The sequence below is a fragment of the Echiichthys vipera genome (assembly GCF_963691815.1).
Source record: "Echiichthys vipera genome assembly, chromosome: 20".
In the NCBI taxonomy this organism is placed as follows: Eukaryota; Metazoa; Chordata; class Actinopteri; order Perciformes; family Trachinidae; genus Echiichthys; species Echiichthys vipera.
This window is the reverse complement of record NC_139845.1, coordinates 6,655,458-6,669,498: the sequence shown is the minus strand read 5'-3', so window position 1 is coordinate 6,669,498 and position 14,041 is coordinate 6,655,458. Positions and strand designations below refer to the sequence as shown.

Below are 14,041 nucleotides of genomic sequence, written 5' to 3'. Positions count from 1 at the left end.
ACGCTGACAGGCTTTCACGTCACAGCACCACGCAAATATCTTGCTCGAGTTAGAATAAATCTGTTCTTCAACAATTACATTATGTCGCTTTAATGTTATTTAACCTGTAATAAAATAACCTTCAATGAAATAACAATATGAACGTAATAACTCTCGTATTTTCTAAATCTCAGCTATGAAATAAAGCACTGAAACAGACGTAACAGAGGATAAAGGTCTACTTCCTGGTGTATAGCCAAGATGAATACCAAGTCCAGAACTTGTTTATCTCTCCTGAGGTATCCTCTTTCATATGAGTGAGTAATTCAAACTGATTTCACTTCTTATGACACTTAAACAGTCACATGCTTGCACAATCAAACAATCCCACAGCTCACTGGTCTGGTATTAAGGCCAGTGGAAAAAGAGTGTCAGTGGTAAATGTGATATATCTAGGTACAGTAAGGCCGATTACTGATCTCCCTCCATCTCTGCTTTCACTTTCCCAAACGGCAGCAGCAGCAGCGGGGAAGTGCTGGACTTTGCGGCTAATTAAACCTGCAAGGAGTGAAGAAAGGAGGAGAGAAGAAAGAAGCGGGGAGGAGTGGAAGACGTATCCAGGGAGCCGTCAGGAAACTTGGCCGTGGCTGCAGGAATGGCAGCTGCGGCAGCTCACGATCGACGCGCAGCTCCACTGGGAGATGTCGATGAAAAACAACTGAATTTTCACCATCACACGCCCATCTCTGTTATTTATTTCCCTCTGACAGTAAATACCTCTGTCTGTCCTCACTTTTTTATCACCCATTCATCCTCATCACACCCTCCTGAAACCCTCGCAGGTCCGGGGCCTTCACCTATATCTCATGTCGAGTTTCACAGAGCAACATCCAGTATGTAGCCGCATCCTGTTTTATTTTCCTCTTGCATTTCCTATTCATTCGCACGCATCCTCCCGTGCAAGACAAAGAGAATCCAGCCCTATAGCCTCGAATTCGAGTGGTGTTTAAGTGGATGGTCCATATTTCTCCATGTGCCCACCCTCCGGCGCAAACAACGTGCGGTCGCTCTTGACCACAGATTCTATCGGAGAAGAGGAACTTAATATATACAGATGTGTAGGGTAACCATAACATAGTGATTGGGGGGGGGGGGGGGGGGGGGGCTGTCTGATTCAAATGTAGAAACCAATGAGAAAGAAAAGCAGCATCATGGGAGACAGAAAATGAAATATACTGCGGTAGAGGAGAAGCCTTAGAGCTGGAAAAAGTGACCAAGAAAAGTGGAAAAAACGCTGAAAGAGAACATGTTAGAAGAAAAACTGGCAGAGTTGTAAGTCAAAAAGAAAAGGGATGACAGAGGAGGGAAGATGGCTCACCCAAATATTTGTGGGAGCCTGTTCGCAGCGGGCGGGGAACTCAGAGCGGCACAAATCCCTCAGAGACTGGAAACAGCTTATTCTTTATTTCTGCCGCACTATGTTTTACAGAATTCTGGCTCAATAACCCAAGCTGCTGTCATGTCAGGGGATGGAGAGATGGTGGTGGAGAATGTAGCGTTGGTCGTAGCGTGATCCCTTTTATGCTAACTTGTTCTGTTGCTTTGAAAATTCAGGTTTCAATAGATGTAAAAGGTTGCTCTTCTTTTAAAACTTCTCCTTCTATTCCCCTGTCCTCCACACTGCAGTGTCTATATAGGCAACTGTGAATGTATTTATTCCACAACAACCCAATTAGAGGAAAAGAGAGGCGGAGAAGCCTTGAGTCCCACTGTATGCCTTCATTAAATGTTGTTGCAGCTAACAAGTGCAGCTCAGAATCAGGCCGGGTTATGAAATCTCTGCGTCAATGAGCCGCGTCCCATTTGCGAGCTTTGATTCTGGTTTGTTTTTCTACAGCGCTCCGTGGAACCTCCGCCCTCCCACGCCTCACTCTCGCTCCTTTCACACACTGCGGCGATGCCAGGAGGACTCCGGGGGCCAGTCGTTGACCCTGTCGACATCTGCTGCCTGCTACACATGTGCTTGGAGGTGACACGAGCTCACAGATGGGAGAGGGGGGGAATCCCAGGAGGAGGCGCGCAGAGTTCCACAGTGGACCCACTTGGAGGAACGGATCTAGGAACAGCTGACAAAACCTTTGGTCTAGATCTCGAACATCATCGCAGAAAAGCATCAGGTTTTCTAACCTGTTTGTTTCTTCTGTAGTTCATTAGCATTAGCATCTACTATTTACAGTACAGGGTCCAGAAGGGACACTGTATTCACCATCGCTGGTGTGCTGCAGCTAGATATCCCTGTTCAAAGGTGCAGGTGACAGACTATGATGAAGAAATGACTTGCACTCTTTTAGCTAAGTGATGATGCAGATAGATGTTAGCTTGTTATTGTCCACCACATATCAGAAGATGGTTTCTATTTGTTTAATTTATATTTGTCAACAGAACGGATTCTTATTAATTCACTTATTCTGACCTTCCGTCTAGACCACAAGTGTGTAAGGCGTGTTTTTATCGACAGTAAGAGTGCTAATGCAAGGTTAATGCCTAATAAAATATTATGAAATTCATTTTTTCATTAATTCATTCATCTTCAACCGCTTGTCCCTGTCGGGGTCGCAGGGTGCTGGAGCCGATCCCAGCTGACATTGGGCGTGAGGACAGGATGCCATTCTATCACAGGGCACATAGAGACGAACAGAGACAAACAACCATTCACACCTAAGGGCAATTTAGAGTCATCAATGAACCTAACACGTGCACGTCTTTGGACTGTGGAAGGAGAACCTGGAGAAAACACACGCCGACACGGGTAGAACATACAAACTCCACATAGAAGGGCCCCAGCCGGGATTCGAACCAGAATCCCTCTTGCTGTAAGGGGACGACCGTGCTAAACCACCTCACCACCATGCCTCCCATAATCAAATTATTATTTTTTTTGATAAATGTTTGGGGCAGTTTTTTAAGCATTTATTATACAGGACAGACAGGAAATGGGGCATGCAGTAAATGACCGCCAGTCAGAGTCGAACCCGCAGCCGCTGCCTCGAGGACCTTTAGCCTCTTTTACATGGGGCGACAGTGTTTTTATTGCTGTACATGGACAGATTTGGTCACACTGTCAAAATGTTATTGTCGAGGCTTTCTGACCTTTAACTGTTTTATTTGTCTGCGTCTTTTGTTTTAGTTGAGTGGTCTTAGAGATGAAACGTAAGTAATCCATTTACTTTGAAGCATGAACTGTTGTTAAAATTTGGAGATATTTACTGCTGGCACAGTCACTATTATCAGCTTCATGAGCTAACACAAGTATTCATATCTGAGCCTCTATTTATTTATTATATATATAATGAATTGTTATGTATTGGTTGAGGCCCTAAGAAATCCAAGACGAGGAGTTTTGAAAAGTTCTTACCGTAGGGTCCTTTCCTGCCATTTGGCATTCCTCTATCTTGCTTGGCGACGCAGGCCAAAACACCTGGCGGGAAAAACAGCATTTAAATTAGTGGGGGAACGAGCCCAGAAAAGCAGCAACAGATGGAGACAGACATGAACAAGCCCACATTGAGGTCTGATCATATCCTGTTTACGCAGACTGAAATCACAGGGAACATTAGTGGGAAATGAACAAAACAAATGTAAAAGTTTCAGTTTCCATAGAAGTTTCCGTCAGTGATTGCAGCCGGCTACCGTTTGTGGAAAATGTGTGGGTTTAGAAACCCGGGAGAGGTGCTTGAAATATCTAGCTCAATGAATACATCAAGCAATTTACTTGAAAAAAAACGGATGTGGTGCAGCACTCCCTGGGGAGACCTTAATGCTTTCCCATCTGTTTATGCACTTCATGCCTGTCAATTACACTGAAGATAACTCACTCACTGCATACAGAATCAGTTATCAGAGAGCTCCAGCATTTTTATGCCCCTTTTAAATAACCCTAGCATTGTTCTGATCATGGCAAATGTAAGGTAATTTGCATGTAATTGCACAGATTACAATAATACCAGTGGTTTTATGATGTTTTTGAAATACTGGTACAATTTTACAAACATTTTATCGTCGCCTTTGTCATGGTGAGAGAGAAGAAGCTAGATGACAGCATCGCATCGCAACAAAATCTTAATCACAGGCTCTAATAATAAGGATCTGCTGACCTTCAGTGTGCCATGGGTGATGTTGTTAATGTCCATGGAAAGGACATGGTCTTTGCAGCCCACATACATCCTGTCCTGGTCCTCGTCCATCTGCAGGATCCTATAGTCCATGGCCTTCTCTGATATACCGTAGTGTTCAAAGGCCTGGGAGGCCTTCAGGTCTGAGAGACACAGAGAAAAAAAGGGTTAGGAAAACATACAAATACACTGAGGTGAGAAATGTTTTCTTCAACTTCTATTACATTTAAACTCCAGACAAACAACTCCATGCATACATTTCACTCTGATCAAAACAAGATCAACCAAATTGATCCCACAATCAGAGCGAACAGTAATAAACGACGTCAGTGGAGGAATGTTCACTGCACTACTTACTAAAAGCAGGGAAGAAAGAAAAGAGACAGAAGAGGGTGATGGGATATGTGTCTGAATGAAGAGATGACAAATCGTCCGAAACATGCCAAAGCAAAGGGATAAATTCATAAATTCAGCTTTCTCAAACTGGTCAGCCATGGTTATTTTGACCAGAAAAATGAACTCAAACGGAAGAAGTCATCTTCCTTCTGTTACCAAACAGACTGCAGCTTGTGCAACTGTTAAAATTTCCAGGTGACACCTTCCAGAATGCGGCGACACGTGAAATCGATCTTGCATAGCTTCATGCGTCTGCGTTCACATACTTTCGTAGACTAGGTTTCCGCCCGTAGCATTTTTCTTGGTTTGTAGTTTATGCGTACTGCGGATTTAAATAAAAAAATACATTTTCGATTTTTGAGATCAATTGTCAGCAACAATGATCTGAATTATATTCTTTCATTACAAACAACCATGACAAAAAGTGCAAGAATCACGCGAGTACATACAAACGATCAAATAGGTAAAAACTGCTTAGATTGCTATATTTTAGCATTCATCCGAATTATCAAAATGATCCGTACAATCACGTTTCACTTAACTTTCATAGAGTCAATTATATAGATGTGACTAACGAGCATGTGTTCAGTGGAGACAGTATATATACTGTAGATATATACAATACGGAAAAGTCTCGAGTCTCTTCTACTCATTAAAAACGCACATTGTTCACACACTCCAAGTAAACATTCTCAGACAGTTATTTTCAGCTTATTTGCTCCAGAGATAGAAAACTCTCAACCATACCATCAAAGGCCGTCTCTGTTGAAGCCAAACTCATGCATATTTATCACTTTTTCAATCTGCGCTGAGAGCAGGGGGTGGTAGGGGGGGTGGGCGATGTAGATCTACACCCACAGTTTCCTCCTCTCCATTGACCCTCTCTCAGCTCTCTTTGTATTCCCTCCTCTAATCACCAAACAGGTTGCCTGTGCTTTGCTTCTATGCCTTGGGCTAAAGTCACATTTTCATTATTGTGTGACATATGCTTTTGAGGCTGGGGCCTTTCATGTTGTGGGTAAAGTGGCTTGGTCTGTGGCACCCCTCACTCTGATCACAGGCTGTTGTTTGGGGCGTTCGCCTCAAAAAGACTGGAGTGTTTAACTTTAAATAAAGACAAGTTAACCACTTCAGTCACAGGAGAATTTCCCACGATTCTTCACTCTCTACATCCACCATGTTTACCTACATCGCCTTACTTTTGAACATTGTATCATCCCAGGAGAAAGTATCGTCTGGCGTCTAATGAAGAACACTCGCACAAATACGGCTCTGTTTTTACCTGACATGCCAGGAACGAAATTAAAAGGGGACTGCGTCCCGTGAAGCAGATGTGCGTTTAATAAAAAAAGAAACGTTTATGAAGGAAGATCGCATCAGCCGCATGCTTCAAAGCTGAGGAGATAACATCTCAGATAGCATCACGGAGAGCTCTGTGCAGAGGCAATATTTTCCTAACGCTGAAAAGGTTTAGGAGTGACACGTCTCGCTGTGCCAGAGTGTGAGCCACCAAGGGCGAAAGACTCACTAACAGCTAATTAAAAACATGCAGGGATCTGGATCCTGAGAAAAAACAACTAAACTTTATATACATTTTCCCAAAATACGTTCTTGGAGGTGATTCAAGAAAACCTCAATACTGTACCTCCTCTTTTACACATGGAGGTAAATCATAATTTACACACTTTTCTTACTGATGTAAATGGCAGCTATCATTAAACACACAGCTGTTTATAATGGATGGCCTGAGCCACATTATAGTCTATACGGGCTCAGTGTTTGAGTGAAACCTCAGTGGATGGATGCCAATGAACCACAGCTTTGTTAAATATGTAAGATTGGGGTGAAGAAAAAGGCAAGAGGTGAAAGAATTGGCTGTAACTATGGTTACAGCTAAAGTTAGCCATGCCTTAGCTGCTATATGATAAGACAATTTTAGGTGAACTAGCCATCAGTAGCAAACACAAAGGGACTTTTTGTTAAGTAGTTAATTACCAATATGACTTTTTTTGATTGCTGAGTGCCGTTTAAGTTAGCTAAAGCTATAACTAGCTCAGCTGAGACAAAAAATGCTAACAAGCTCTTTCTTGAGCTTTCGACTGCATCTCACAGTTTCTATCAGCAGTTTGCCTACTGAGCCGACTCACTGAGCCTATCCTATGAAAAGCATGCAGAGTCTCTAATGTTATCAGTTATATGGCCCTACTCTAATTCCTAGTTGGCTCAGTAGGCCGTTATCATCTCAGCTGGATCCCTGCAGGGAGGTTGGTCGCAGTAATTATAATGGGAAGAAAGGAGGAAGTCAGGTAATGTAGGTATAAAGAGCGACAAAGTCTGTGTAGGGAGGAGGTCGGTGTGGATGGATGGGTCAAATAAACACAGGACACAGGAGAGCCGATGTTCATGCCCCGTGTAAAACTAAAAGATAAACTTAAGTTACATAACTACCTTTTTATTTTAATCCAAACCATGATGTTTTCCTCAACCTAAGCAAGTACTTTTCTTTCAATTCACAACATTAACTATACGTTTAAAACTGTTGCCATGTGAAGATATAATAATGGCCTTCAACACTGGTAGGTGTTGCTGTCATCTAGTTCATCACAATTATCAGGCACTAGATAGAAATGTAGCTATAAAATTGCAATCAAGTACAAATTTTAGACTTTTGGTCAATAAAACGCTTCAGGAATGAGTCCTAAAAATCAGGAAATTGGTTAAATGTTTCTTTTTAAATGTTTTTTAATGTCTGTGTTTAACATAAGATAAAGAGATTTTCTTTTTCTATTTTTTTTAGTCATTTTTAAAATTCTCCAACATAAAATGTCGGTAAAAAACCCATTTGTCTTCAAAAAGGCTGTTGCTAACAAGTGGCTAAAGGAGACCAGAGAGGTTGTCGTCGGCTTAGTGGTGGTGACATTGTAGTCACGCTGTAGAGACTGTGGTGTACTTCGTTTATAGCCTAATGTTAGCTTCTTACTTGTGGCGATGGCTCGGGATCATAAACTTGTATTTCCCACAGAGGTTATCTTCTGCAATAATCCAAAATGCAATGGAAAAACCCCCAAGGCTGGTGCTAACGTCCATGTTGGCCTACATACATATGTCATCCCTGCAGCATTCTAAACAAATGATCTTACAATTTTGCAGCCACAAGTTTTGATAATATGCTGATGAATAGATAACCGAGATTTAGTTTTTTTGTTTTTGTAAATACAAAAATATTAACTTACAGTATCAAATTAACTCTAAATGTTATAAATCCATGGTAGTTAAACATTATGGAGTAGGGTGCAACCTCTAGAACATGGATGTCAAAGTCAAGGCCCGCGGGCCAGATCCGGCCAGCAAATGAATTATCTTGGCCCGCGGGATGATATTTCATTAGTATTAGAACCGGCCCGCACGCCACAGCCGTCTGCTGCCGTTTTTCACGCACCAAAACTACATTACCCACAATGCAACGGTAGCCCACGAACCCACTGCAGCGCCGCAAGTGGGCTTCATTATTCATCAGCATTCAAGGCAGATGTCAACTTTCAGCAACCCCCCTCCCCACTGTGTCAGGTCTTGGTTCAATAGGTTCTATGCAATCATTTTAATATGTTTTAATAAACACTGAACCAGTCCGGCCCTCGGCTCGTAGCAAATTTGTTTTTTTGGCCCTCTGATGTATTTGACTTTGACATCCCTGCTCTAGAACATTCAACAAGGGAACACATCGTTCAGAAAGGTGTGGTGTGAGGTAACCGTTAAATACCATCACAAACTTTGTATTGTTTTCTCAGCGGAGACATACAGGAGACGTTCACTTTTTTCGTGAGGGTGGAAGGCCAGTTAAGCCCGTGCTGTGCTGGGATGCAGCAGGGGTGTGTCACAGGGATCCAGCTCCTTCACTGAGAGCAAACCCCTCTGGAGCCCACATACCGATGGATCCAGTATCTTCTCAGTGTGAGACTTTCAATCTCATATAAACATGTGAGTCATGCCGGCACTGCTGCAGCATTGGAGACCAACATCAAGGGTTCACACTGCCAGATGGTGCACCTGCTCTATCAGGAAGAGGGAGGGCTGCACTGAACAATCGTCAAGGTTTTACACAGTCATTCAATATATGCACCGGGGGCCATGTGTTTACAGAATCAGTGCCAGCTCATAATCTTCATATGAGGTCTTTGTAGACGGAAACTGCTGCTTGAGTTCAGTCCAATTTCATTCCATCACTGGAAAGTTTTCTGACCCCATGAGCTCACAGTTTGCAAACATTTTCATAGTTAAACATCAGGAATGACAACAGAAAACACAAAGTTGGAGCGCAATTGTTTGTTTTCGTGTCTGTGATGATAAAGTCCTCCGAACCACATGCAGTTAGTTAGTCTTGAGTTTATAATGCATTCCACGTTGTTGAGATCACAAAACTTTCAGAAAGGAGGGGATTCTCAAAACGGTCAAAAGTTTGAGGATGTCATTACTCATGAAAGCAGCTTCTTGTTGACAGTATTGTTTTGTGGATGCTGAAGGACAGAACATTAGATCATAGAATAATAGTCCTGCCCTGTTTTGCTGTTTTAGATCTGCAGTTTAAGGGATTTCTGGTGCAAAGGAGGGGACTGCACACTTGATAGTAGGATTGGGAAAATCTGAGGTAATGTGAGTGATCAAATGTCTTATTCTGTGTTGTTTTGTCTTTCTGGCTGCTGTCCTCATTGCAGGTGGGGAGAGAAAGAAACTGCAAAAAGAGAGAGGAAGCAGGGTTTGAGCATCGACAGTTGGTGGGTTTTCTATTATGAATGTGAGCAGGTTGGCCTTCCTGCTCCCTGCGGACCTCACAGCAGTCCCTAGTGTCCTGCCTTTGACTTTGAGCTCTGACCCATAGTGGTCAGATGGACGGCCGATGGTGATACAATCCACCATAATCCATGGGGTTAGCTGAAAAGGGCAAGGGGGTGAGTGGAGAGCTGAGACTTTCTCTCTTTGATGTGTTTTCTTGTGTGTGAAGTGGTCAAGCGGAAGCAGCACAAAAGCCTTTTGTCGGGCAGAGAAACGGCCGCGGTCATTCAATATTAAACAGCAGGTTGCTTTCTTTGCTGCAGAGGAGATCCTGTTAGCCCAAAACCTTCCACACTTGCATGTTGGAGGATGGGCTGTAATGCAAATGAATAAAAAGAGATGATTAAAGTTTTCCTGAAACAATTAGTGGATTAATTGATCGATTAAATGATCGAAAAAAACAATAATTTTCTTAAATAAGGGGTGCTCCTGCAATTTAGCAGCAAAAATCTTAAAATCAAAGCAGCAGAGGCGGAGACATCCTGACTTTTAGTTCTTTGTGTAGGTCAAGCTCTAAACACATTACAGTTTCAACAATGCAGATTGATAAGCTCCCTTTCACCCAAGCCTCCAGTTTGTAATACAGGCTCTCTGTTAAAAGTGTTAACATTACAAGATCTTACACTTTTGAGAGCTCCCTCCCAGGAAGCAGAGGCCATTATACAGCTCTTTTAAAAGGCTAAACTGACCTTTGTGCAAAATTGGTAGACTGACACTTTAAATCAAGCAAAAATCTTAAATGTTCCTGTTTTCAGCTTTGCAAATTTCAGGATTTGCTGATTTCCTTTGGTTTGTATCATTGTTAACAAGGATCTAAGACAATGTTCACCAAAAGCTCCACTAATAGATGCTCTTGAGCTTGTATCACATTATGTCTCTTAGCAGATAGAGTCTGCCTCGTTGTAAGGGAATTGTAGATGTTTAAATTTCCATTCCTCATGTTTGCATTAGTCAACATTTTTGGGTTTTGAACTTTTGGTCAGACACAAACAAAAGCAATGGTCACTACTTTCTGACATTAAATGGACTAAATCCTTAATCAATAATGGAAATATTCAATGGTTGTAGCCCTAGGTCACAGACAGATCTGCAGAGATGTCGTGACAGGTGGCCTGATGAATGCACATCCATCTTTAAACATGTATGCCATGTTAATTGATCCCTGACTGTCAAAATTAAATACAGCTCTTTGGTTCATGGCAGCAGGCAGTGCTTTTCATCAGTCCTGTCACTACAGCCTTGAAGAAAAGATATCTGAAGAAACTACAAGCTGTGATCATTGTTGCTGGTAATTCCCCTTCTGTAAAGTGTAGGAGAATGGATTGTTTATGGACACAGGTTTCAGAGTAATAACCCAGAGAGCCACAGTGCCTCACAGAGTGAAACAAAACAAAAAATGTTCTTTTGTGGGATCGCGGTAAAAAGCGAGGTAGAAATAGAAAAACAAAAAAGGGACCTGTTTGTGCCCTTGTTTGTATGGCAACAATTAAAGTGTTTTCTGATGTGATTATGTAGCCACCAGAGGAAAAGCAACGACCACACAAGGATGCTTCCCTCAGGTTTTCAACCCATAAGACATAATTGGTTATTTGATCAGGCCGAGCTTCACAGCAATGCCTACAGCAGTAAACAACCGACCCATGGTTCTGGTTTGGGATGTCCAAACAAGGAGTGGTTTGTTGTAACGCAGCATCGTAAAAATTAGAGATTCACTGTCGCTGGAAACTATGTGGGATCTTTATGAGAGAGGCCACTGTAGTTTTGCACCACCCGGGACTGAGGTCTTAGGAGCCCGTGCCAACTGACTGAGCTGGTGTCACTTCTTCCAGCTTGATGGGAGATAACAAGGAGGTGGAAGAGCATGAAAGGAAACAACGTGTCATCGTGGTTAATTTAGTGGGGAAACGTGATGAGAGGAAAGTGGTTAAGACTGAAAAACACAGCTGTGGATTATACGATCCAGCACAAACTTTGCTATATACATCACAAGGTGATAAAAAAATCAGCATGGGGCAACAATATGGTATTATTTTGTCCATACATTAGCTTAGCCTGTGTGCAGCAGGGACGAGCAGCTTTAAACAAATTGACCGGGTGTCTGGAGTGTTGTGTTTTTTGATTAACACCAGTGTCTGAACACAAGCCAAAGGGTCCCTGCACCTATTTAACACTTCAGGGTTTGACAGTGGACTAATTACAAAACAACATTGGTGCCATGCAAATGCCCCCTCATCAATTGGCTTTGTACCTGAAGGCCTGCATGAATATATTAACTCCATGCTAATGAGGCTTGCTTTCCATTCAGTTGGAGGAAAACCTGTTCTGCGGTTGTCAGGGGCAGCCGGTGAAAGGACCCCAATCCAACTGACTTGATAACTATTGAACCGCCCTCTCGCAATTTATCTTGCCAAGTAAGATAGAGTGGGTTTCATCACAGAGGCCTGACTTCAAACCTGGTGCCAAATACCATTTCTCTTTGTCTGGACAATGCAAAGAGCTCTTCTGGCTCAGTTCTGGATGGCTGCACTTACCGAACACAGTGTTGGCTGACTCACACATACTGCACCAGTAAAAGAGTTTATCCTGGCAACAGACAGGCCCCTCTAGAGATAAGTAATGGCTGTTGCCTGAACCAGCCGGTCACCCATTCTCCTCTGGGGACAAGCCTGATGGTATACAGTAATGACTGGTAGCATATACATATGACACAGGGGAAGTTAAGGTGTCGTTCCAGTTTTGTGGAGACCACCCAGGACGGTTGGCTGACAGAGTCGTCCGACTGTCTGTCCAACAGACATACTCCACATTCTCAGGCCGACTGTGCTCAGCACTCAATGCAAAAAGCATGCACACACTTACTGCACTGAAACTACTTGTCATGGACAGAGGCCAGGCTCAGAGATGGACGATTCTTTATCTACTACATCACATTAATTTTCTGATTGTTGTCTGACGCAAATTATCTATATCCAGACATTTGTAATGGGAACATAATGCCTGAGTTCTTATGCATGTCTTCTCTCACATCAGCCCCTCAAAGCAGATACTGCATCTAAATATGGAGTGTTTTCTCCCTTGGCTAAGTGTGTGTGTTTGTGCGGAGTGATGTTATCCAGCACCAATGTCGACTGCTGGTTTCACTCCACGGCTGACCTGCTAAAGTGTTGGCTAATATTCCCTGTAGGAGCCGAAACTTGAGATGACAATTTGCCCATCACTCTGCCCCGCCGGCCAGCTAGTTTGCATTCCCAGTGCTCCAATTAGCACCTGGCCTCTCCTTCACATGTCAACGGCAACCGCTCCTTTTGCACAGAACCAACATGTACCGCCGGCCACCCCTGCCTTTTAGCCCTGACCTCTCACCTGCCCACACCAGGAGACTCCAGTTACCCCTCACCTACAGCAAGACAGTAAATCTCTGTGATTTTACTATCAGGGAGGCTCTCGCAGAGACGCTCAAAACGAGGGGAGGCTTGCAGGAGATACGGGTCAGAGGATTCTCAGAGTTGATGTGTTTACTAGTCATGGAGGACGGCCAAGGGAAAAAAGAAAAGGCTCAACGAGGTTGGAGTCCTCTCTGCCATCTTCAAGGCTAAGACTGTGTCATGTTAAAAAAGCTATATTTTCTCAGTGACATGATGTCACTGAGGTCGAGGCTTTGTTTCTGTGGTGTTGAGTGACGACTTGCTGTGAGAGCAACAATGACAAATGCACCTGTTAGAGCTTTTTCAGTTGGCTGTAGACTCCTGACTCTTTAAATCTGCTCATAGAAGAAATCTCAGGTCATAAAATATTTATAGTAATGGATTAGAAATCTGTCTTAATCCTTAATCCAGAGATAGTCAATGCTTTATACCTCTAAAACGTAAGGCACTCTTCAGTCGATGGAAAAGCTCCATTATAATAATAGTTATTGCACATTTCCATACCTCAGATCACAAAATACAAAACACAACACATGAAGGAGTATACGAAAACTTGCATAAATACTTTCATAAGAATAGGTCCTGGATTTGTGACGATGCCAATCTACAACTCAACGATTCTCCAGTTGACCTTGGCTATCCTTGAAGAGACACTGCCTTTGTTCGTATTGATGGCCATTGATTACCTTTCAACATGTTCGGGAGGAGGAATAATAAAACATTCAACAGGGCTAGCAAGGTCAGACACAGGAATGGCTAAACAGAAAGAGACGGGCAGAGAAAGACAGGCTGACAGAGGAGCTGTCAAACATCTCACACGCTGTCAGCCCCGAGGCGAAGCAAGCTGGAGCTCACCGCTCTCCCTTGCCCTCCTGCAGAAAAATGTCCATGCTGCAAGTCAGGCAATTAGATGGACATCTCAGGACATGATCCTGGGGGATGCGCACAAACACAAAGAAATACCTCTCTTCATGCCATGTACACACAAATAAACACACACTTCTAACCTATTGCTATTTGTAGCATGTTTCCCCTTGTCGACAGATTGGACAGGCCTATGTTTTGCCCGGCCAGGAATTCCCTATAATCACAGAGCATCACTGATTTACTTCACAGGCTTTATTATGTTCACCGCAGGAAAGTGGAGAAGCTAATGTGCAGGTCTAATGTGAAACAGAGACAGGGAAATGTTAGCAAAGAATTAAGCTTTAGGCACAGACATAGACATCCTGCCCTGCT

The 14,041-nt window shown here is 43.0% G+C and overlaps 1 protein-coding gene across 1 annotated transcript in view; it reads right to left on the bottom strand.

Moving 5' to 3' along the window:
- Positions 1–14,041, bottom strand: part of sema3c (sema domain, immunoglobulin domain (Ig), short basic domain, secreted, (semaphorin) 3C) — a 43,391-nt gene that overhangs the window by 19,983 nt on the left and 9,367 nt on the right. The window contains exons 3-4 of the mRNA XM_083935203.1: positions 4,134–4,294; positions 3,395–3,457 (exon numbers count right to left, since the gene is read on the bottom strand). Of these exons, the coding sequence (XP_083791329.1) occupies positions 3,395–3,457; positions 4,134–4,294 (224 nt within the window). The remainder of the gene's footprint in view (positions 1–3,394; positions 3,458–4,133; positions 4,295–14,041) is intronic.